The 25,677-nt window shown below is 43.3% G+C and overlaps 1 protein-coding gene across 4 annotated transcripts in view; it reads left to right on the plus strand.

Annotated features, from left to right (window-relative positions):
* Nucleotides 1–4,821: 4,821 nt before the first annotated feature.
* TRIM36 (tripartite motif containing 36) overlaps nt 4,822–25,677 on the plus strand; it is a 35,320-nt gene continuing 14,464 nt past the window's right edge. Inside the window, exons 1-3 of one of the 4 annotated variants that reach the window (XM_064403564.1) lie at nt 4,822–4,903; nt 14,684–14,918; nt 22,525–22,850. In XM_064403564.1, coding sequence (XP_064259634.1) covers nt 4,847–4,903; nt 14,684–14,918; nt 22,525–22,850 — 618 coding nt within the window. In that variant the 5' untranslated portion in view covers nt 4,822–4,846. Of the gene's footprint in view, nt 4,904–13,655; nt 13,781–14,683; nt 14,919–21,877; nt 22,112–22,385; nt 22,442–22,524; nt 22,851–25,677 lie in introns of those variants that run through there. The other 3 variants (XM_064403565.1, XM_064403566.1, XM_064403567.1) reach the window with 3 other exon arrangements.

A 25,677-nucleotide genomic window follows, 5' to 3' on the forward strand; every position in this document is an offset into this window, starting at 1 on the left:
CAGCCAGAAGTAAGAGAAACAGGTACAGAGAGGTACAGGCAAAGGGTGAGAATCTTTCTTCTGGCCATTAGCAACCAAGTATGTTGTGTTAGCCACTGCTTCAGTGTCTCCTGTTGTTTATTGGCCCTATTAAGTCCATTGTGTTTAATGACCTTCATGTTTTCTATTAAAGTACATGAAAATAATTAAAACCGTGTTTCAGTCTGTGGTGACAAAAATCACTAAGGAAGTTTAGAGACATTGAAAGGGTAAAAACCAAATTCTCCAGCAGGAAGTAAAGATGTGATTTTGCAGCTGCATCATGCAGAGATCTGGGGATCCCAGGCTCAGTCTGAATCCTGAGTGTTCATTAACATGGTTGTCAGGATGAAAGTGCAGGAGTTGGCCGCCTTGAAAATGACATCAGTTAAAATGAGGAAGAGATGCAGAAGCACACAGTTTTCTGACTGCTTGTCAAGAGACTTTGAAAACTTTTGCTCCTCTGTTTACCCGAGAGCAGCACAGGTGGGGAAAAAAATGGCAGAAAAAAATGCCCCTGTGGTGCCTAGAAAAACTAGAGATGGGGTTAATTACAGGGAGAGGTTTAGGTCTGCATGCAAGTACTCTGCTCTTTGAAATAGTTTGGTTGTATTTGTCCTGCTTGCAACACCTTTCCATAAGGTCTCATCTGTTTCATGGTAATTTTTTTTCTGCCAGTGACAGTTCACATCTACATCACTTCCCGCAGAAGGAAGGAGTTTATATAAAATTCATAAACTATTCACATGGATTCTCTTTCATATTACTCAAGGTCTGTGAAGGCTGGAGAATAAAAGCAGGTCACAGTCTTTACCAGACATGCACACTCACATTTCAGAGGTGTTTCTTCCATGATTTCAAATGTTTGGTCACATGTACAATTCAACAGTGAAGCATTTCATGCCGAATACTAGCACAGTTTTCTACTACATTTAACATCACCTTTCTTGCACCTCCATTGTTCAGTGACATAGTTGTCTGAGATGAAAGTACATCTACACAGATCCATTTTTTCCCCCTGCATCCTGTAAAATGGAACTGCTCTATCTCTCCTTAACACTGAATTACTTGTGCTAGCCCTTAACCATATCACCACCTGCAACTGGTTTCAAACACCCTTTAAGTAGACTTCCTCAGGTGATGATGACCAACAAGTTCAAGTGTGTTTACAGGAGCACAGTGGGGGAAGAGCAACCTCACCATGGTGCTAGACAGCTGCTGAGGGTGTGTGCTTGTCTGGATTCCCTGTGCAATGGAAATGGGAAAATACCTCACAGTCCTAGGGGAACAGAAAGACAAAAGCATCTGAGTAAGCTTCACCATTCAGATTTAGTTTAGAAGTCAACTAAGACAGAGAAGGAGGTCAAAGAGAAAATCTAGAGCTGTCATCGTTGTTCTGGGAGAATCAACATAATTCACAGGTCAGGAAACACAAATTTCCTTTGTGTTTTAATTTGTGTACCAACATGCCACAACAGAACCCTGTGCTGCATGGCATTTCAGGGTTGAAATACAAGACTGGTTTTTCTACTGATATAAAATTATGCCAAATAGTTTATATAATTTGGTAATCTGATTGGTATCCTTTTTTTTTTTTTTTTTTTTTTTTTTTTTTGGAGACCTGCTTCAAGTTTAAGGAACAGAAGACAAATATGATCCTGTATGCTTCACTTTAACACAATATGACATACTCTTAGATTATTTCATGACAACAGAAGGTTTGAATTGATTTTCAGACATCCTGGTTCCTTAGAAAAGAACTGATGTAAAACATGAAATAAAAGAACGAAAAGTATGAAAAGCAATTTCATGACTTGTATTTATGTGGAACAGTTGAGGAGCTCCCAGCTATTTTCAATGACTGCCCACGTCAGTAAAGGTTGTGTAAAACGCAGCCATCATTTACCAAGAGGGGTGAAAGCCATCGGGGCCACCAGCTGCAGTGTGAAGCTTCCCCATCTGTCTGCAACCTTCCAAGTGCACATTCCCCTGTCAGCCTTCTGCCAATCAAGGCAAAGGCTGGCACAAACTGCCTGCTATCCAAGGAGAAGTAAATAGGAGCCCTCAGAATGGCTACAGGAATCGATATCTGCTGCAGAGGATTCCCAAATTCCTAGCTAGTCTGGATATATGGAGAGAGCTTACATAAATGATGCTGAACTGTCCACAGGGCTCTGCTCAGGCATGCTGGACTTGCAGAAAAACACTTTTCTGCAGGGCTGATGGCAGAGAGCGATGTCATGCAGGGGCCAGGATCATCCTGGCTAGAGCTCCTTGGGAGGATGCCATTGCTGAAGCCGTGAAATCAATGCAAAAGTAGTTTGTGGCTTCCTCATGCTTAACTATCACTGGCAGCCATCTGAACCTGGGGTGCTAACAGAGCTAATCCTGAAACAAGACCACTCCAGGAAGAGATCATGAAAGAACCATCAGCTTCTTCCATCTTCTCCTGTATCCTTCTTACCCTGGCTGATTTCATGACTTGAGCTACATTTACATCTCTTTACATTTACATTTACATTTATCAGTTTATGGAAGTGGGACATGAGGAGGTGAAGGAAGGGGAACAAGGAGTCACCCTCTTTTGTCCTAAATCCTTGAATTGCACCCCAGGCTGGCCATAACCTACAAGGTTTGGCAGAAATGGAGAAAAAAACCACACAACCCAAATCCAACTGTTGAAGAAAAACGTCATGAGACAGCAGCCAGAAATTCAGAGTGCAATACTGGTGTGGTTTGCGGCTAAAGAACACAAGACAGAACTCTGATTTGGAGCAGATCCATGGTGCATGCACAGGAGGAGACTCTTGTCTCACATACTTTGGCTGGTGGCTGTTGGGGGTTGTTTAACCAAGACATGACAAAGCTGCAGTGAGATTCAGGTGCAGGCTTGCCTTCCACTGAGAAGGTTCCAGTAGAGTAAACAGCTTCTGCTGCGGAGCACAAAGGGTTGTAAATTCCCTGGCTTTTCACACAGCCTGTCATTAAGGAGCTGTAGGGTCAAAGGTATGTTTGCTCTTGGTGCTGGCTATCGTTTGGAGATTCACACTGATATCGTGGTACAACCTTCCTTGACGCAGGAGTGCCACTGTCGCCGAGGCCACTGCCAGCGCGGCTTCCTGCAGATGTCTACTGGACTTGAGCAGCATGGGAGACACAAGGGACTCCTTCAGGCAGTCCCTTGTCCCAGCCTCAGCCAGCCCTGCTCTCTACCAGCACTCCACGCTGAGACAATGAAATTACAGTAGTGAAAATTTCCTACATGACTGGTATTTGGTGAGCTGAAATCAAAACAGGAAGCAAAATATCTCACACTGAGTTCAATTATATATGGAGGACTTCTCAGCTGTGTGGGTGATGACATCTGACTGTCTCCAGTGCCTCTGCCCATTGTTTATTCCTGGGCTGTTTGCACAAAAGCAAGAAGTGCACTGAAAGCCTGTCTATATCATAATAATGAGCTATTTGAATAATGAGTAATTTGATATACATAATTGTGCAATATCTAGTAACAGAAAAGTCTCGAGCTATTCATGAGTCCCGTTTCCTGAGAAAGGCAGGATATACCATTTCAGTGAGTAACCTGTAGAGAGAATTTGAGATAACATTACTACTATATCAATATCTTAGGAAATGCAGCCTCTGAGGGGATACATTATACTGTTATAAAATACTCTTTGGTGTGTTTTCACCACACAGGGGTGATGTCCTCCATGGGCTACCTGATAGCTACAGCGCAAGAAGGGCTTGTCACCTTCCACCTCTCAGCTTGGGAGAGGACTGGTGAGACTGCAGTGGGCTGGCCATTCCCCTGTGCTTCTCCCCCAGGTCCTGCAGGCAGCTGGGACCTTTGTGACTGGGGAAGTTTGACTCCAGAACAGGAAGAAATGAGCCACTGCTGGCTGAAGTGAGTGCTGCTGGCTGCAGTTCCTCTACCAGAAGGAAGGTATATATAAGGCATGGAGCGGGGAGAGGCATGGAGCAGAAATGTGATGTCTGCCACATGTCAAACACCTTTCCCCAGCTGTGCTGTGGAAGCCCCTTGCCCACTGTGTCTGGGTGGCTGTGCAGTGCCTCACCTGATAGCTGATCCTCCTGCCTGGTGTGAACATTTCAGTGGGAGTGATGGTTGCCTTCATCAAGCAGAGAAGGGTACATGGGTACATGGGTTGCTGGGACCAGTTTTTCCGCCACAGTTGTATATATAGGCATGTTGTATCCATCTCATCCCCAAAAGTTTCATCAGGCCTGGGATGAAGAAGACATTATAGGAAGATTTCCTCCTGTTTGAGTTACCCCGCAAACACATCACCAGTCAAGTGCAAACACACGGGAGAGATCATGTATGCAATTATGCACATTAGTAGGTGTTCTCTGTTTAGACAGATTTGTCATTTAAACATAAGCTCAGAATTTAAGAAAACCAGATGGGATGCACTGGGAACAAGTGCATCATGCTGTTCCGCAGCACATACCGACTACAAGGTGTGGTTTGAAAGGATGCATGCCCACCTTGGGTGTTGCCCTGGGGCCAATGCCACAGGCTCAGGGATTGGTACAGCACGGCTCAGTTTTGATGAGACCACCAGGAGGTGTAACTCCGCCGGCTTTAACACAACTCCTGAGCAGAGGCGTGCTCCTGGGCGCCTCCAGGTGCCTGGCGCTCCTGCCGCGACGCTCCGGGATGAGACATTCCCACGAGCGCCCCGAGCCCCGCGGGCGGGCGGGCGGGCAGAGCACGGCGGCGTTCCCGCGGGGAGCACCGGGAGCGGGGCCGCGCGGCGGGAGCGCGGCGGGAGCGGCGGGATCCCGCCTGGAGCGCGGGGCCATGGAGGCGGACAGCGCCCGGTTCGGCTACATCCTGGAGCTGCTGAAGAGGGACAAGGTAGGGACGGCGAGCGGCGCCCGGACACCGCGGGGCGGGCAGGCAGAGCCCGCGGGCAGGCACGGCTCCCCTCGCAAGTGGTTTGTCGCGGGTTTTAGGGGAATGTTGGGGCGGGAGTGACTCGTGGTTACAGCTAATGTACTCTGGAGGTTCGACTAATATTTGCCACACGCTTCCGAGGTTGCGAGGTGACAAAGTTCAAAACTAATTTCCAGGCGAAGTGTCCCCCCGCCCAGCAGAGCTGTGGCGTTTGCAGCCCTGCTCCGGCTCCGCGTGCGGCGGGATGCCTGCTCCAGCCTGCTCCAGCGCGGGATGGGATGCGCCCTGCCCGGGGGCTGTGCCGCTAGCCACCGGCTGCGGGCAACGCTGGAGAGCGAACTGCCTTCCCCTGCCACCGAGTCAGAGCTGGCAGGTGGTTTGAGGAAAACTTGTGCTGCACGCATTTCGTAGGAAAAACAAAACAAAACAAAACAAAACAAAACAAAACAAAAACCAAAAAACAAAAAACCCACCAAACAAAAAAAAAAAAAAAAAAAGGAAAAAGGAGGAAAGCCAGCTTGTACTTTTGAGCTGCTGATGATATGTATGAAAATCAGGGAGCGCCAAAGATTCAAAGGTAGCGTGTTATTTTCAAAAAATGAAGTAGCCACAATATTTTTAAACTTAAAAGCAAACAATAGTGCTTGTTCCAGACTCATGTTGATGGCTTTCCAGCATATCTCCGAAGGCTGCCTTCACAGCCAGTTCTTTTGCACGTCATTCTCTCCCTCCCTCTCCTCCACTCCCTCTTCTAAAAGTTCTGGAAGAACCTTTAGAGCAGGTGAATGAGGAGTTTCCTGGGTGATTTTCTACTTCTCCTTGCCTAAGTATAATCATGCCAGGACTGTAAAGGAAAATTCAGTCTGGTTCTGTCCATTTTACACACCAAAGAAAATCATAAAGTGTTTCAGGCCAGAAACTCCTTGTGCCTGGAATGTTCCTGTAATGGGGTGCTACATCTGTCCTTTATCCCACAGTTTGTGCTTAGTTCAGACACCCTCTGCAAGACCATATGGCTCGATAGACAGCAGAGTTGGCACCGTAGTGTGAAATATGCATGTTTATTACAAACAGTGCTGTTGTTTATACATAGACAATGACATTGCCAAGTCCCATCATCACAGACACTTGATGTACATGAAGAAAAGGGGAGCAACACCAGTTGTGTGACCGCCACAGACTTCCCATAGTGACAGTCACTGCTTGAGCTTCTCCAGCTCCCTGGTCTGAGACCTTTTGCTCTCCACATTTCCCTTTTGCATTTTTTGAACCTTCAGACCAGGGTTTTAGATTACAGCCTCTTTGTAATTTATTGATGCTATCCAGCAGCTTGGAGATATTCTGCTGGGATAATTAAACTGCTTTCTCAGATGACATAAATCATGCCAGCAACAGGACTCTTCTCCATGCTAAACTGTATATGCTTGGGGTCAGGGTATTGCTGCTTAGAGGTTTCAGCACTCCAGTCTTCCTGTTCCCACTTCCCCCCCATCAATAAAGCCTGGAAGCTTTTTCAATGAAGCCTGGAAGCATTAGCATTAACATTCTCTGAGTTAACTGCTAAGCATCTGGCTTTCACAAAGGTCTGAACAAAGACCCATTAGAAAATCAGGACACAATAAGAATACTTTACACTTGCACACTCACCTCTCAATACACAGGGTCCCTGCAGGTAGGATGTATCAGCTCTTGAACCCTGGGCACATGACCCCTTTTGGCAAGCATGCTGTTTTTCCACTTAGCTGGCAACCTCCATCAGACCTCTCAAACAGGGCAAATCATTATATATCACTTTTCCCCGGGGGAATGTCATTTCAAAACCCTGTTATCTCTTTTAATGATTTGTACTTGTTATTCTCCTGTGACTCTCCTTCACACATACAACTTGCACATAGTACCTAGAACAGAAAGACGCATGTAGCACTTAGTTCCAATAAGACACTCCTTGTGTAATCCATATATCCACAACATCTGTTTAGGCTCACTACAATACTCTCTGAGATATTCTGGGCCTCTGTGGCACCTGTCACAAATGTCACAGTAGCATCTGAGAACTCCAAAATACCCCTGAGAGACAGATTAACAACTAGCTGCCTTTTGTATCAGAGGCACTGGTGCAGAAGAAGATTGTATGACCTTCTTTCAGGACTCTGAAATCTCAGTTCAAACCACAACAAGGACACTCATCTCTCTCAAAATGATGTATCATTCCAGAAATGGTCTTGGGCTTCTTCCAATCCTGCCTCTTCCCCACCCATCCCCCAAACTATGCCCTGTAAGTTTACTTTTGCAGCAGTTAAAACACACACACTCCTACCCCAGTTATTCACCCAAACTCCCATTTAAATTGTTTTACTTTCATAGGTGTATGTTTTCTTCTTTTGAAATGCATAGGATTCTCCTGTAGTATTAACTCTGAAAAATTTTTAGATGCTGTAAAGAAACAATCATATCTTATGGGCTAAATGATACCAATACTTGCCATTTTTTCCGTAAAACCATTTTTGAGCATTTTTCTGTAAGCAAAATACAATCATTAGCCGATATAAACCAATGGGAGTTTCAGAGGGAAGGTAACAACACCAAAACTGTCACTGAAATCCCCTTATTAAATTGAAATAAGGATCTTGGCATGCTCTACTTTTTAATCAAGGTTCTCACTCTCTCTTTCTTTCCCTCACTTGTTTGCTTTGTTTTACCATCTATTCCTACACTCCACATGGTTTGCAGAAACTGACAGTTTGTGGTTTATAAGAAACAGCTTTAAAAGTTATTATCCAGAAAAAGCATTTAGAGAAATAGATACTGCTGAAAACAAGCTCTAAACCCCATATGATAGGAACATGAGAAATATATAAAAATAATTTTAAGAGCATTTCAAGTTCTGCATGCTCTCTACCTGCAACCTGCAGGTGACACTCATTTCTGTCCCTACCTTCTGCTTGGTTTCATGAAATACTAATGTAAAAATTTCTTGTGGTAGCATTTCAGCTTTTGTCCAGGTGACAAAAAGGGATAGAGCTATACAGGGATTCAAACTGAAATCACAATGAGGAGCCGGAGAGGAGAAATGCAACATTTACAAGTGGCTGTGGTGGCTGGCAGCCAAACTGGAGCTCTGCTCCTCGTGTGAAAGAAGATAAGGCTTTACGTATTTCTTGCTTATGTGCAGAAAAGTGCTTCCTTGGGGTTTGGGTCCCTATGAGGAGGGATCAGTTTTAATCAGTTACTTGGCTGGGTTAGTCAGCCTGTGTGACAAAGGTGTGTTTCCACATCTTAGGCATGTCCTCATCACTTCAGTTTCCCTGAAGCACCTAGAAGCACATGGGATGTGACATGGCAGGGGTGAGCTGACAGCTTTTTCTTCTGTGACAAGGGTATCTGAAATCTGAAGTGAAGGAGAGAAGCTCCCTTTGTGATATCCTTATAGTGTCAGAAGCTGAGCCTGTGACTGATTTTCTTGTATTTTTTTTATGTAAATGGTTTATATTCTAAATCCTTTTCAAAATAACCTTACATTTTCTTTCTGCTAAACAATAATATTTTCTTTAGAGGTAGGACTCTCTCTTAATTCAGAGCTGGGAGATATTTTGATTTCAATGTATTTTATTTTTGGAAAGCTTTTTCATTTGAATTCTTCCATTTGCTTGGCAAGTGACTGCAATATATGGAAGGAAAGAGCAGAGTCCTCTGTGTGGATTATTGTTTGTAGTTGCTCCTTGGATCCTCTGCTTTCCAGGTTTCCTGGAAGTGAAGCAGAGTATTGTACCTTTGGCAGTAAGCTAAAAAGTAAAGACACACTGAACCAGTTTAGCACACTTTAAAACATGCTAGCTACAAATCCTACCCAAAGCTAATTGCAGACCCAGTATTCTGGCAGTGCAGTGAGTGCAGTCTTTATTGACTCAGTGCTCTCTGCACAGCAGTGGCACATGGGACCTTCTCAACCTGTCCAGTCCTGCTGATCAGGTTATGGGATCTGTTAGGAAACCTGTCCTGCCTTGAGGATTGTGGACCTGTGGCACTTCTGTGCAGAGAAGACAAACAAATCCTGAACCAAGGGATTAGGGACTGATATTTTTGTTTTATGCTGAGATACTCAGGCCATAGTTATGTTCACTTTGAAACACCCAAGGTCTACAGATCCTTCCTAGCTCTTCAAGTCACACAGTTGAAGGGCAGTCGTTGTGAAGACAAAACTGAGCCTCTGCTCCTGAGCCAAAACAGGCACATTTCTCTCAGGCAGCATAAATTCCTGCCTTATTGCTGCATCATTTCTCAGCCTGCATGACTGGAAGAATCCTGTGGGCAAAAGCTATCCTCATGAGGTTCAAGAATTCAGAAATAAATAGAGAAGCAAATTGCATCACTGACAATTTACAGAGAGCAGGATGAGGGCTAATGCCCCTCTGAATTCATCCTGGAAGAACATACATTGCACAGGGAGAAAAATGTTTATGTGATAGCTCAGTCCCCTGATCAGTCATACTATCTCAGGAAAAATTCTGTTCTCATCCTGCATATCTCCACTGTGATGCACTGGCTCGAATATTTCAGAGTAAGACAGACCAGCAGGAAAACTGATTCAGTCTCAAGCTGTGGTTGCAAAACCAGCAAGAAAATATCTTGAAAAGCTTTGGTTTGAGAACCTACTGAAGGCAGGGGAGGTGTTGGCAGAACCTTTTTGGTCCTTTGGGAGAGGCTTGCGTTTTTTTCCTGCAGTAGGACTTCAGCTGCACTGTTTAACAAGTGTAGGATTTTACAGCTTGTTGGAAAGCAGTGCTGCATCCTTCTTGAAAAGACCTAGTTGATCTTCTTAAAAAGAAATAGTTAATGCAAATGAGCACTTGGGAGGTTTCTGCATATCAATTATTTAATTAACAAGCATATTTAACCTGAGGTAGGGTGGAAAAGAGGATGGCAATGTCCACCCATCCTAGTTACTGTTTTCTTCTGCTGACTTGGGAGTTCACGGCATGCTGTAAATCCTGGTCAGACCCTGTCTGCTGGAGCAAGTGGGCTGAATTTTGAAGGATGTGTAGAGCTACTTAAACACTACCCAGGCATTGCTCCGTGCAAAAAGAGTCCCTTGTGAGCAGAACGGGTGTCCAATTGATACACATTTTTGGCTGGAAACAAAGCAGAAGGGTAGGTCTGACTTCTGTAGCCATGCTGGTCTTATTAACTCCCTTTTCAGAAGCAAGGACAGGAGTCTTTTCTGACATTGGTTTGTGCTCTTATCTTTTTAATGTATCAGTCATTCCTAGCTGTTGCTTTTCCTCCCAGTATGTGAAACTAATGAGAATTTTGGCACTGCAAATGTAGTAGTCCTGAGTTGGGGGAGGATCAAAAGGCTAGTAAAAAGGTGAGAGTGCAGGAGAGGGAGTTTTGCCTCTTGGAGACCTTCAAGGACATTTTCTTTGATGTAATAACTTAATGTGATGGGGGTGGTAATTAAAATCTTGCTCTGAACTATCCTGAAGCCAGAACAAACAGGTACACAAACAAGATAATACCTTAACAATCTATTAAGAGATTGAACAAAGACTAATTCACAAGTCCTGGCAGTAACAGTAGCTGGCACTGTGGTCCACGGGAAGACTTCAGGAGGATAGGGGAAAATGTGTGCTCCGTGTTTGTCCGCACTGGCAACATCCACCTGCACTGCCATCTACACCTTTGGCATGGTGTGCAGAAAGGTTTTCCTTGCTGAGGCACCAAAGACAAAAGTTCTTCCTACTGTTTCAAAGGCCTTAGAGCCCAGGGGTCTTTGTTCTAGTCTGAGGCTGATTGTTTATTTGGCCCTGCATCAACCACAATCCAGCGTCAGTGGTGGGTAACGTGCTAGTGCAGACAAGTGCTTATTAAAAGCTGCCTGCCAGTAAGGAAAGATGGGAACAGGAAAGCTGGGGAATAACAGAGGTGGGTAAGAGATAATATCCTTATTCAGAGGCTTGCAAATCATTATTCAAAACACAGCTGGAAGTCTGACAACCTATGACCTTACCAACCTGTTCTCCCCACGCCCAGTTAAGTGACATGTTTCAGTTTGAATACACATACTATACATTTACTGGCATTATCAGAATAATTTCACCCAGAGCACTCTGTATTTTTATGACACTGGTTACTAAAGTAAATGCTAAATAGTATCTTTATAAGACTTCTGTAGAAAGTTCTTTGTTTTAGTGGACATGTAAAAAAATCACCTCCATCTTCATGATTTCTGAGTGTGAATTTCCATTCAAGTTTCACATCCAGGCCCTGAAACCCAGGTGTAAATAATGCCCAAGCAAGGCATTCAACAATGTTTGTTTTATTGACTCATATGAAAACTAGTTTTCAGGGGAAAAGGGAACTTCTTATCCTGATGTTTTCCTTCAAATAGACAAGTAGGTCAAATTTGGTGTTTGTCAAACTGACAACGTTTCATCATTCACATAAGCCAGGCTTCATGTATTTTAATTAACTAAACCTCCTTCCCCTGTGCAATGTGAGGACAGTGCATGCTTTCACTCGAAACTTGCTAACTGGCTCTTTCTCTCTTAGCTTAAGCTATGTTAACTATTGCCACTGCAATGGTTCTATGTGCACCCTTTCCAAAACCTGAAGGTGCTGGAAATTTGAAAGTATTTTTACTTTGTCCTGGTGGATGGTGAAAAGGGTATTTACTATCCCTTTTCCAGTGGAAATGTGCTGTAAGGGAAGGGTAGGAGGTGCTGACCATCATAACCACTTCCCCACCCCTTTTTCAGCCTAGCTGCCACAAAAGGAGCCTGGTGCATGCCCCCTGCATGATATTTGAGAACACATGGCAGTCAGGCAAAGCCTCCAGTGACAGGAAAAGGGGAAACACCTTACCTGTTTTTAATTAGGGGAAGAAGGAAGGTCTGGGTAATTATGGACTTGTGAGCCCTACCTCAGTGCCTGTGAAGATCATGGGACAGGTCCTCATGGAAAAAAGCTGAGGCACATGAAAAACAAGGATGTGGTCTGAGACAGCCAGCACAGCTTCAATAAGGGCAAATTGTGCCTGACCAAACTGGTCACCTTCTGTGATGGGGTGACTGTAAAAGTTTACAAGGCAAGACCAAGAGATGACCTCTGTAAGGTCTTTGACCAAGTCCCACATGGCATTATCTCCAAATTGGAGAGACATGGATTTCATTTGTGGACTATTCAGTGGATAAGGCATTGGCTGGAGAGTTGTGGTCAATGGCTCTGAGCTCAGGTGAAGGCCGGTGATGAGTGGTTTTCCTCAGGGTTCTCTCTTGGGACTGGTGTTCTTTAGTATCTTTATAAATGACATGAGCACTGAGATCCAGGGCACCCTCAGCAAATCTGCAGATGGCACAGAGCTGAGCAGGGCAGCTGACACAAAAGAAGGAAGGGATGGCACCCAGGGGGACCTGGACAATCCAGGGAAGTTGGCCTATGAGAACCTTGTGAAGTTCAACAAGTGCAAGGGCAAGGAGCTGCACCTGGATTGAGGCAATTCCAAATGTGAGGACACATTGGGAGAAGGAGTCATTGAGAGCAGCCCCGAGGAAAAGGACTTGGGGGTTCTCATGGATGAAAAGTTGGATATCAGGCAACAGTGTGCACTTGCAGCCCAGAGAGCCAATTGTATCCTGGGCTGCAGCAGAAGAAGTGTGCCCAGCAGCTTGAGGGAGGAGATTATCCCCCTCTGCTCTGCCCTGACTCTATCCACCCCTAGTACTGCACCCAGGTCTGCAATCCTCGGCACAAGACAGACACAGATCTGTTGGATAGAATCCAAAAGAGGGTCATAAAAATGATCAGAAGGCTATAGCACCTCTCCTGTGAAGAGAGGCTGAGAGGGTTGCATTATTGAGCATGGAGAAGAGAAGGTTCCATGGAGATCTTATTGTGGTCTTTCTGTACATAAAGGGGGCTTATGAAAAAGAGGGAGAGGGAGTTATCACACGGCCAGGTAGTGTAAAAAGGCATAATGAATTTAAACTTAAAGAGGGCAGGTTTAGATTATATATTAGGAAGAAATTCCTGACTGAGAGGATGATGAGACACTGGCACAGGTTGCACAGGTTGTTGGTACTCCAACCCTGAAGTGAGGCCAGGTTGAAGAAGGCTTGAGCAATCCATTCTGGAAGATGTCCCGGTGCCACCAGTGGGGGGCACTGGAATTAGATGTTGAGGGTGAGAGGACACTATCTGAAGCTGCATCAGGGGAAATTTGCGTTGGACATGAAAGATTTTTTTCAAAGCCCAGGGAGGTGATCAAGGCACTTCAGGAAAGACTGGATGTGGCTCTTAGTACCAAGGTCCAGTTGACAAGATGGCTCTAGGACACAGCGCGGACTCGATGGTCTCAGAGGTTTTTTCCAACCTGTGATTCTGTGATCTTCGAGGTCCCTTCCAACCCAAACCGTTCTACGACTCAGCGATTCAATCACAGGGGTACCACGGGCGGCAATCAATGCAGGGGCTGGGCGGGAAAGCACTCACTACCGCCGGCCGCCGGGACGGGCGGCATTTCCGGTACCGCGTGCCGAAAGAAAAGCGCCAAGACAACAGCAGGGCGAGGTGGCCGGGCGCCGCGGGGCTGCGCGGGGGCGCTGGACAGCTCCGCTGCGCGGCTGCTGCCGCGGGCGCGCCCGCCCCGCCCCGCCCGCCCCCGGCCGCGCCCGGCCCGCGCTGCCCCGCGCCCGCTCCGCCGCTCGCCATCTTGCGCCGGGCGCCGCCGCGGGCGCTGCACGCTCCGCGTCCCGGCCGGGCTGACGGCGCCCCGGCGCAGGAGGAGGAGGAGGAAGAGGAGGAAGAGGCGCAGGGATGGAGAGCGATCTGCTGGAGAGCCCGGTGAGCGCGGGGGGAGCCGGCGGGGCGCGGCCGGCGGGGCGGGGTGCGTCGTTCCCCTTCTTGTGCTGCGGGGGGCTGTCTGTCTGTCTGTCTGTCTGTGCCTGCCTGCCTGTCCGTCCGCCTGTCAGTCAGTCTGTCAGTCCCCCGGTGTGCGCCGACAGGTCCGTCCCTGGGCGGCTGTCGGCGCGGGCGGGACGGCGGGCAGGGCTCGCAGGGAGCTCCGACGGGCGCGGGGCGCGGGGCGGGAGCGCTCCCGGAGGCGCCGGGCGGAGCGGGCGCTGCGCTGGCGGGGCGCGCTGGATTGCTGAAGAGCCGCGCCGATCCACAGGCGGCTCTTTGTGCCACAGATAAAAGACGTAAATAAGCAAGTAAATAAATAAATAAATAAATAATGTTCCCGACGCGGAACTATTACCCTAATGAAGTCAAGACAGTTTCAGCCCTTAAACGTGAATTACACGTCAGGAAGGCGTGTTGTTTGACGAGTCCGACACTTAATTTCTCTTTTTTTTCCCCCCTTCTCCCTCTTCGTAAGCCAGCGAGCAAGCTAAACATATGGACTCCTATTGTTAAGAAGTATGGTTGCGTTCGGTTGCATTTCACTAGGTCCTTGAGTGGAATTAAGACTACTCCCCTCCTTTCCTCCCCTGCAATGCAGACATGACCTAAAGATGAACTGAGTTTGCCTAGTGGCAATGTTCCTTTCAGTTGAAATGAATGCTGTCAGTGCTTTCATAAATGTTAATTGATATTTGTTTTAGCCAAAGAAGTGCCTCAAACCAGATAAAATTGTGTGCATTTATTCTGCAGAGCTGAATATTCATAGAGCAATAAGAACCATAAGTCTTGGTGGCTCCTGTTTTCCTGCGCTTACACTTGTTTCTCCCTCTTTCTATCATGAAGGTTGCCATTAAGGGTATTGAAAGAGAGCTTATCTGCCCAGCATGCAAGGAATTGTTTACCCATCCGCTGATCCTTCCCTGCCAGCACAACGTCTGTCACAAATGTGTGAAAGAAATACTTTTTGCATTTGAAGACTCCTTTGCTGATGGAGGCTCTGAATCCTCTAATCAGAGTAGCCCTCGAATTAGAATCTCTGCTGCTAGCATGGACAGAATTGACAGGATTAATAGATCAGGTATGTATCAGAAATTGTGCATGTTTTCCTAATTTTATTATTAGTCTGGCTTCAGCTGAATAGTGTCTACATTGGTAAAATGTCTTCCTGGTACCCTGATGCGGTTATAGAGATAACTTAGGGATAGTGCTACTCTTGTTAATTTTGTGTCAAGAACAATGGGAATCTTTTTAAGGACAATGCACTCTGTTCCATCTGTAATAGATTGGTCTTTGTGGCATTCTATAAATCTTTATAATGTGTTTGTTTATTTCTGTCTTTCAGTTACATGGTGATGTAGTAGCATCATGTTCAGTAGCATGGAGATGTAGATTTTGGCGTTTTCATTGCCATCCAGTGGTTTGCTCTGGTTTCAGCCAGCCCCAGTGCATTAGTTCTGACTTCCTTCTGAGCCTGTGTAGACTTTGCAAGCTAGTTTTGTTCTGCCCACTTCATTATGCATACAGTAAATGATTTTCCATTGGTTATGATTATTGCACAGTTGCAGATTTGAAGGGCAGATGACTGGAAGCAGACAGCCCTAGCAGCCTCCTTCACTGTGGCCTGCCTGAAGATTTAAGGAGTGCTTAGCTTTAGGACTCCCCATGCTCTTTGTGGTATTGCTAGAAAGATTCTTGCAGTCTTTGTCATCCATGGATGAGTTGGTCTGCTCTCCTACAGATGCATTGAAAGTGCTTTGTGCATGCTTTACTTCTTGAAAGGTATCTGATCTTGGCTTTCAGGCTTTTTTTTCTGACATAATTATCCACTTTAAAACCACACTCCTTTGTGCTCAGGAAGAGTTACCAACAAGACAAATTCTGAAGCTTTATCTTGAATTTCGTGTTACTAAAGTTCATCCTTCCCAGTTTTTGCAAATCAAATGTGCAATTTCACCAACTTCTTTTAAACCACTTTTTAGTACTGTTTAGTACTGAATTGCTAGTACCAGTACTCTTTCAAATCAGTTTCTTAAGCAAAAAGCCACTAGTTCTTGGTACTCCTGCCACCACCACCCTGTCCTGAGATACATGTAAACAAGTTGTTGCAGGAGTTGTAAATCTTTAAATCCACTGTGGTCTGCCACCGTCTAAGCAAACTGTTGGGAATGTATTTCCTCATCTGACCTGCTAACAGGGAGGTGATTGCTTTCCTAAAGACCTGTTTGATGAGTAGCAAGAGAAGGTTGAGATTTGGAAATAATGAGCTTGCCCCCTCTTACCTCAGCGAGCGTTGGGCAGATGCACATCACAGGAAAATTATCATCTCAGCTCAAATTTGAAGAATGAAAAGCATATGGAAATTGAAGCATTAAAGAATAGATGTTTAAATTCAGATTATACTGTCTTTGCTTCTAATGTTACAGGCATTATAGCTCCATTGCTATATCGAGTGTGAGATGTGCTCTCAGACCACTTTGGTACCAGCAATGGTTGCCAGTTTGCAATTTACATTTGCATACTTGTTGTCTTGTATCTGAAGTACTCATACTGTGCATTGCCTTGCTAAATTTGCTTTGTGATCTGTAGAGGAATTTGCAAGAAAACAGCTCCATAAGACAGACAATGTAAGGAAAACATCCAAAGTGGGGTCTCACTTGCATAAGAAAAATCCACTAGAACTTCTGGGAGGCTTGTGTAGGGTATGTCAGTGTCAAGACCTTAAGTGTCACATTTCAAAATGCATATGACACCTTCTTCCCACTAGGGATTCCCCCCTCCCCCCCCCCGCACTTAAAGAATCCCTGATGTCTCTGTAAGGAATATAATCTATTTTAAATGGGTTGGCATTTAAATTCTTGGTATGCCAGAAGGAGCTGGTCTGTATTTGGTCATATTCTGTATGTGCTGCGCACACAGAGCTTGCATTTACAGGTACAATTTATCTTAATGTAAAAATGACAGAACTCGTTGAAATGGAGTGTATGTGCTGCTTAAAAACCAGTGTGTTGGTTTAAAAATACTCCTCTGTTTGTATTGTATTTAAAATAATTTTTAATTAACAAAGTCTTGCTGTATATAACATGAAAATGAAGGCTATTTCTTATTGCTTTTCAGTTATCTCTAATGTTACTGTAATTACAGTGCTGGTGCAATTAGAGTGTGTAATGTGGTTATGTTGACACTCGTGCAAATGTTTGAAATATCTCTCCCTGTGCCACTCCCTCCCCCCCAATGCCTTCTTTCTCCCTTTTCCTGTTCTGCTTAAATCTTACTGTTGTTTGATATGCTAGGAAATTAAACATTCTTGCCTTTCAACCCTGCAGGCATTAAACAGCCACAGGAGAGAAAAGAGTTGGTGCTTTTCATTTGAACCATTGTAAACCAATAGTATATCTCATTTTTTGATGTCTAAACAACTCTCTGTTCATTGTTCACAGCCTCACAGAGGAGGTCTTTTGGGTGCAGAGGTAGAAATGCTTCACTTCTTGTGTTGGCTAGAGATAGTCTAGCATTTAGATATCAAGTTAAATATTGTCAATTAGCATATAGCTTTTTGTCAGTGGTCAAGTCCACAAAAATTCGTTTGCAGTGAGCAAAGATACAGCCAAGAAGTTCTAGAAGGACAGCTTTTCATTCTGTGCAAGACTGATTTAAAGGTCAACTGGACTGGAATTCAGTTAAGGATTGGATTATATTATTTTCCTTGTGTGTATATGATTGAATATACATTGGTAGGTACAAAAATGCACACAGAACCCAGCAATCACCACACCACCTTTTCCACCCCCTGCTTTTTAATTTTCAGGAGTTGACATGCTCAAGTTTCAATGAAACTGCTGTCTTACTGGTAATGAAGTGTGATTATTGGATTGATCTTCCTTACATTTACAGGTCATGTTTGGCCATCACTGCTACATGGAATGTAATATTGGTTCATTATTGTATTTAAGCCTGCTTAATTTGATGAAGAACAGATTGAAATTTGCACCATGTTTATATGAGTACGTAGTTCTGAATCTCACAGTTTATCACAGCACATGAATATGTGAGGAAAATGAAACATTTTACACTTAGACTTGTAATATTTGGTGTGTCTAATGACACAATCAGATTGAAGATAGTCAGTCTTTTAATTATATCTTATTTCCAAAATTGAGCTTTGTCTGAGCAGCTCAGCCACTGTGTGGACTTACTCAATACTGATTACATTTTTAAAAATGTAATTGTTGGTTAAAAATGGGAGAAAAAATCCCCAAATTCCTTGTTGCCACAGTACTGGCAGACACATGAGTAATCCATATAATCTGGTGTTCTTCAAGAAAGATGTGAACTGAGCTAAACACAAATCTGAATTTCACACTCGGTGGAGGACAAAGCAGCTGATCAGAAGAGGAAGTTTAAATTGCCCCAGTTGAAGGCTGAAAGTTCATCAAACAGATACTGTACAATACCATCACACCTCTTGGAAAGCTGTCCATGTCTGCTCTTTTTGCAGAAAGCTCTTTTGATTTGTGAAAGACTAAAGTATCTGAAAGTAACATTTTAGCTCTGCTGGCTTCTCTTAGGAGACCCCTCCTCTCTCCACTTTCCCCTTTCCTTCCCTCTTTCTTTCCCTCTTCCCTCTTTACCCCTTACCTTGTTATCCCTATTCCCTTTTTCCCCTTCCCTTTTTCCTTCCCCCTAAAAACCCATCCAAAAATATTAACTGAGTTATGGGGTGCCATATACATTTCTATTTAAAAAAAACCCCCAACCTTGCAAGAGAATCCAGTTGACTTTTAAATCTTTTTTACTAGACTTTCACACATTTAATGTCCATGTCTTCCACAACCATAGAATTCTGGTAATACTGTTTACTTGAAAAACACAGCTTTAAGATGTCTTATCCCTTTGCAAACCATTCACTGCAGCTTGGACTTTTCAACATTTTAAATATTGTTATCTCTCCTTGGGAAGATGACGTTTAAACATTGTCTTTAAACGACATACTTGAAATTGCTTTTTGACTTGAGTCTGCAATCTGTATGGTAATATCTGTGAGTCTGTGTTGTGATTTTTTTTTGTAACTGATTGAGCAACTTATTGCAAGTGGAGCAATCAGTTTACAAATCACAGTGGAAAATTTTCTGTGATGATTTCTAATATTTCATAAAATACATATTTGCTTGTTGTATACTGAATTGGCAAAGTGTAAAAGATAATGTGGGTAGGAGTTAAGTTTCTCTGAGCTGCACATCTAAATATGTCTACAAAATCTAAGGGCTTTTTTGTTCTGAGGTTGGTTTTTTTTTGTTGTTGTTGGGTTTTTTTGGGTTTTTTTGTGCTTTCTGTTTGTTTGGATTTTTTTAAATATAACCAGAATTTAGTTTCAGCAAATTGGACACAATACAGATAGGAAAGACAGTGTCCAAAGTAATTAATTACTTCATCAGTGCTTTCTTCTTAAAATAAGAGTGTAGAAATCCTTTAAGCAGAAAGCACACTAGAGTGTTAGTATTTTAACAGTCATGAGGCAAAAAGAGGATGTATCGCCTTATTTTTGAGTATTGAAGTGGCAGAAGACGCCAAGCAGCTTAACAAATAAATTTCCAGAAACAGAAAAAAACCAGGATTTAAAACAGGAAAAAAAACCCCCAACCTAGATTCTCAGAGTGCTGTCAATGAAAAGGGATGAGACATCTGAAGGTGTGCAGGTTCCTTGATACTGGATTGCTTTCTGTAGAGAATGTCACCAGTCTTTGCAGAGCATGGCTCATGATGACAGTCTCATTTCAGTCCACCACAGGCAGAATGAAAGGCCTCCATTGGGATGGATAAGAATTTCAGATTGTATTTTCAAACTTGACCACTGCACCATGGTTTTTTTTTCCTTGTTATCTTGCTTTGTCATTGTTCGCTCTCTGCTCTAGCATACTACTTGTAGGCAGTCCAGATATGTGCTGCATTGTATGATTATTTTCTTAGTTTCAGCAAATGTGTGCATTCTAGATCACTTTTTGTAGCTGTTGTCTGCATGGCACTGCATGTGAAGTCATCTTGCTGTCTAGGACATTGTGGAAGTCTGTGTAGAAGATTTCTCTGTGTTCCTTTGTGCAGTGCTAGCTTGGAGCATACACTGAAAATACAAGTTTGTGTTTCACTGTTGTTGCTGTGCCTTGCATGTGTGTGTTGCTGTGTATGCCAAGTTATAGGTACTGCAGGATGTGCAATAATTAATTCTTTTCAAGTAAATATGAAACAAAAAAGTGAAATCAGGCAACAATCTCTGCTCCCTTAGGTAGAGAGCTGCATACCTGTGCCTCGTGTCACCCATCCTGTTCTGTAGACGCAGCCTAGTTCAGCTCAGAACTTACAGAAAAGCATGGGACCGGGCTGGGTGGGAGACTGTCAGTGCATGCACACTTATCCATGCTCTGATTGTGACTTCTTAGCTGACAGTCATGCATAACTACCACAGGTTAAATTTCAAAGATATTTAAAGGAACTGATTCCTCATAGGAGTGTTGGTTTGGTGTTTTATTTGAAGAGACTGGAAAGGGCATGATAGGAATGGAGGTTTTGGATTGTTAGGTAAAGGAGCAACAGGAGAGCAGCCCAATGCAAGTGTGTTTTGGGTAGCATCACAGGACACTTCAGAAGGAAATAAAGCATTAGCAATTTTGATGGAAAAATACTGATTAAATACAGAGAAGAACAAATTTCACTTTCTGAAGAAGAGCCAATTTCAACACCGAGAATTCATCTCCGTTTACAAATTTGTTAGTATTCTGGTTTCAGCTGGAATAGAGTTAATTAAATACTGGAGTATAAATTGGAGGGATAACAAAAATAAAAAAATAGTAATACAAAAGAGAGGAATAAAATCCAAGAGAAACAAATAATGCACAATAAAATTTTTCATCCAGTGTCCACCCTGTCACACCTGACTGCCCCTAGTTTATGTCATGTCCAGGACATGTTTTGGTTTGGAATATCCCTTTGGCTGTTTGGGTCAGCTGTCCTGGCTGTTCTCCCTCCTGGGTTTTCATGCACCTGCTCTTTGGTGAAGCATGGAAAACTGCAAACTCCTGGATTTAGGGTGAGCACTACTTAGCAACAGCCAAAACATCAGTGTGCAGTAACCTAATACTGAATCTAAACTATAGCACTGTACTAGCTATTAAGAAAATGATCTCTAACCCAGATGAAATCAGGACAGTTAGTCCTGATTTCAATATGCAGTGCTCTCAAAGAGATCTTAAAGCAATACAGCAGCACTACAGAATATGGGGTTTTTTTGGTTTCTTTGTGAGGGGAAGCTGAGAGAATACAAGTTAAGCCTAAAGACTGGCTTAGCCTGTTTTTGAAATACATAAAGGATTCTTTCTGGTAGTTGCAGCCTGTGGGTTCATGAGTGAGACAGGATGCACTCCTGGTTTGATAACTTCAGGAGTATTACCTTGTGAATAACCTCTGAATCTGTGTGAGCCATCTCCTTACAGACTCAAAAGGCTTCTGAAGTTAGTGGCTTTTCTTAAGCCTGTGATTTTACTTTGGAGAAAGGGGGAAATTTGTGTGTAGCTGTTTGGTGCAGCTTCTCTGCAGCTCCCTCTTTAGAAATTAATAGAGCTAGATGTATGCTGTTTAACTCTCTCCCTGTGGAGATCTGGGGTTCCTCAGTTCAGGGTAGAGTTAACTGAAGATATAACTACCTCAGATTCCTCTTTGGTGTGCAGGGCTTATTTAGCAGCCCTCCTGTATTGAAGCCTTTCAGGAGGGGCCAAGTGAGCCTCAGCATTTTTTGACTAAATTATTTGATGATGTCGCTGTTGAGTAAGAAACGTCACAGACTCACCAAAAGGCAGGTTTGCACAGCGTAGCAGCTTTACTTCGGATTTTCCTTTTTATACATTGTTCCAATACAGGTAGACCTGATTGGTCAATTAATCAATACATTTCACCTGATTGGCTAATTAACAAAATGCCTGTCTTGTAAACAGTCTTTGAGAAAAACAAGGAAACAGAGACTAGAAAAGCAACACCTGCAGGTTGTTTATAATAATAAGCTATCATTTATCTTCACCTACCTAAAGTCTCACTCTGATTCTGGGGAAACTTACGTAGTTTTCTTGCTCTCTGACCAGACTGTCAGATCCACAAGATATCACACTGTTCCCTTGTTTTCCTGGGTTTTTTTGTGATGCCTCTTGGGATGAGTAAAATAAGTTTGAACTCGGCCCAAGCAAATTTCAGAAAGCTCAAGGGTGGCTATGTATTTCTGTTGCTCTGGGAGTAAGCATCTTTCACTTCAGTATGTTAGGAAGCAGTTGCTCTCTGTATGGGTAACCAGTTAGTCTAAAACCACTTGGCTTCCACAAAGTTTTGTGTTTATTGTTTCAAAAGGTTACAGCTTGAGTGCATCCAAAACTAGATAAAGTAAATGGAATTGGAAGAGCTAAATTTATATTAACATAAAATTAATTTTCAAGTAGTAGGTTGTAATGTTCTTTGGAGTCAGACCTTACACTACCTTGTCAGGGCAATTGTATTCTCTTTGGCTTGGCAGACTGCATATGAATTGGTGTTGTACTGGTTTGGATGAAGTGCTACAGTCTGGAATTGGTTCGTAAATTCCTGTGCTTCTTTTAAAATCTAAACCAGTTTGGTTTATGCTTATCCTGAATTGGGTTTTGGTGTCTACACAGGCAGAAAACGCAATTCACTGACTCCTAGATCGACTTTGTTTCCTTGTCCAAGTTGCCAGCGGGATATTGATCTCGGGGAGCGTGGCATCAATGGCTTATTTCGCAACTTCACTTTGGAAACCATTGTGGAAAGATACAGACAGGCAGCCAGGGCAGCCATTGCTATTATGTGTGATTTCTGCAAACCTCCGCCTCAGGAGTCCACAAAGAGTTGCATGGACTGCAGTGCAAGCTATTGCAATGAATGTTTCAAAATACACCATCCTTGGGGAACTGTGAAAGCCCAGCATGAATATGTAGGACCAACCACCAACTTCAGACCCAAGGTAAGTATACTGTACCTTACAGAATTCAGGTTGCAGCATTCTCATGTAGCTGCAGACATATGATAGTTGCTTTTCAGGACCATGATAGCTTTACTGACAATTGCTGTTATTTATTGAGTGAACCACAAGCTTGGTGGTCCTTGCTGTCATTGAAGGGGACATGGAGAACATACTTGAAGGGTCCTGTAAAAATAAGGGTTTTTACTTTGTGGAATGGATTGTGTTACTTGTGATTTGAGTATTTCTTTCTTTGTATTTTTTTTAATTTATTTTCTTTTTTAAGGCTTAATGATCACAAATAACAGAATATTCTAAGTTGGAAGGGACCCACAAGCACCATCAAGTCAGCTTTTAAGTGAATGATTCATACAGGGATTGAGTCCATATCCTTGGTGTTGTTGGCACCTTGCTCTTGGGCATCTAGAATGGAATGCCTAGGGAGGATGCCTGTGTGTGTAAACTTAAAAACCCCAACACACCTGGCCTCTTCCAGGCCCCCTTTAGGTAAATCCCCTTTGGATGCTTTGTGCTTGAATTTGATCCATCACCAAGCATCTTCTTTTTCTCCTTCCTTGCATCTAACAAGAGCAAAAGGTGGAGTTATGGTCTCTATTGTTATTACACCATTATTTTTTTATCTGTGGCAGAAGAGATAAAAATGTTATGGCAAAATTTCTACTTTATACACTGGTGCTGCTGTTACTGCATTCAGACAAAACAATGATAAGAAAATAGCGCTATCTTTGTGTCTCATGCTGAGCATGGTGCAGTACGCACTTACTGAATTTATTAGATCACAGATGCTCTCTTGCTAACCAGGGACCACAACAAGGGCCTTAATGTCCCAACACATGCTGTGTGCCTGTGCCTCCTTGCAGGACATCCCACAGGTGCCAGAAATGCTGATGGTCAAGGAGTCCTGATTAATTATCATTAAATTAAGTGAATTTGATTAATGTGCAATGTGTAAGAAGCTCCTGACTGCTCCTTCTGAGACTGGAAAAATTTGAGCCTCTAAAGTTAGCAGGCTGGGAGAGAGTGAACATCCAGAAGTCCACTTGGTGCTGTTTTCCTTGAGTCTAAAACATAATTCCAGTTAAAAGTGGGCACGTGCTTCATAAGCTTTTAAATGTGCTTGCACAGACATTGTGTGAAATGTCCCTCTATTGAATAAATGAGAAAGTATGCAAACTTTCACCTATCTTCTAGCTCTTGCTTTAAAATGCTATACAGCTCCTTAAAAGCTTCTCTCCTATGGCATCTAAACCCTCACAGCTGCAACATTGCTCTTGGAAAATACCAAAGGCTTCTTGTGATCCCTGTGCGCTCCCAAAAGTGCCCTGTAGTGTTACACTACATGCAGACTGAATTCAAGGATTAAAAGTCAGTAGCTGAATTCTCTTGAAGCAAAGCAAAACAGGGTGAAGTGGTTTAGATTATTCTGACACTGATGTATTGAGTATGTGTGCACATGTGGGATTTAGCATTTCTAATTATATGTGAGGACAGGAAGAGGGGAAAAAAGGAGAAAAGCATAGTGTAGTTAAATTTAGTTACATATACTTGTTTTGAAAAACTTCGCAACTGCGGTAAGCTGATCTTTACTGTGCTCTTATAGAAACTTTTCTGAGGACTGTTTGAGCTTAATACAAAGAAAGAAAAGTGCATTTTTCGTTGCACTGCATTTTTAAGACCTGAGCTGAAAGCATAAAATATTTGTTAATTTCCTAAACAATGTTCTCAGTCATCAATTTAATTTACAACCAGGCTGGAGAACACTTTCTAGCGTGTGTGGTGGGGATGGGAGGAGCACATACTGGGCTGATTGTTCTTGAGTTTTGAGAGAAGACAAGGCAGTCTGCTGACCTCTGCTGTCTCTTCCTTGCAGGCTGTAGTTCTTGCTTATATGAGGAGATGAATAAGAATAAGGATTTTCTGTGAGGTGTGACTACACACTGCTGTGGAAAAATTACTTCCACAGGCTAACTGAATGACTGTAGTTTTCGGAGATGTTTGCCTGCACAGCTGATTTTCTTGGCAGCTTCCTTTTTTCCCTTTTTTATTTCCTTCCAAATCCAGCAGTCAATCCAAATGGGATCACTAATTGCATATTTGGTTTAATGATAGTCTTAAGGTGCTGGTGAGACTGGTGCCTTTGGGCTTTTCACCATGCCTTAAGATAACATTTGAGGCTTGGAAGCTGGTTTCAGGTTTTAGCTTATTGTGTCCATATTTGTGCTGCTCACAATTTTCTATTTTTATGCCCTTTTCTGACCTTAAGTGGGGGCATATTGAAACTGAAGAGCTTCCTCAAAAGCTCCTCTTTGGTAACTTCTATGGAAACGCTGTCTTTCAGTGCTCTAGAATGAGGCAAAGCAAGCATTGTTTATTTTTTTAAACAAACACTCACACACACACACACACACGCTTTATATGGTTTAATCTGTTGCCTGAGAGTTTGGACTTGAGCAGGACTTCTTTAACTCTGAGCATTTATTTCAACAAGTTTCGTTTTTGAAAGGTGATTTTTAGCCAACACCAGCTTTCTTGCAATGCTGTTTGAGATAATCCTGGAAGTAGCAGCCAGTGTGAGCAGCTTGACTGGAGTCAGACAGAAAGATTGAAACATTGGAGTCTTTTGTCTTTGAAATTACTGCAGTTGTGGGTGGTGGCTGCCCTTCGTAGCTCCAAGAGCTCCAATGGCTGTGTGGTTTATCAAAATGCAGCTTGGACTTAAATTGCTACAATGTTATGTCAGCTCTTGCTTTAAGAAATTGTTCATAGCTGTTGCAAGAGATGCTGGCATGAGCATGGTTAAGTTTGACAG

Source organism: Passer domesticus, chromosome Z (genome assembly GCF_036417665.1).
Source record: "Passer domesticus isolate bPasDom1 chromosome Z, bPasDom1.hap1, whole genome shotgun sequence".
NCBI classification, from domain to species: Eukaryota; Metazoa; Chordata; class Aves; order Passeriformes; family Passeridae; genus Passer; species Passer domesticus.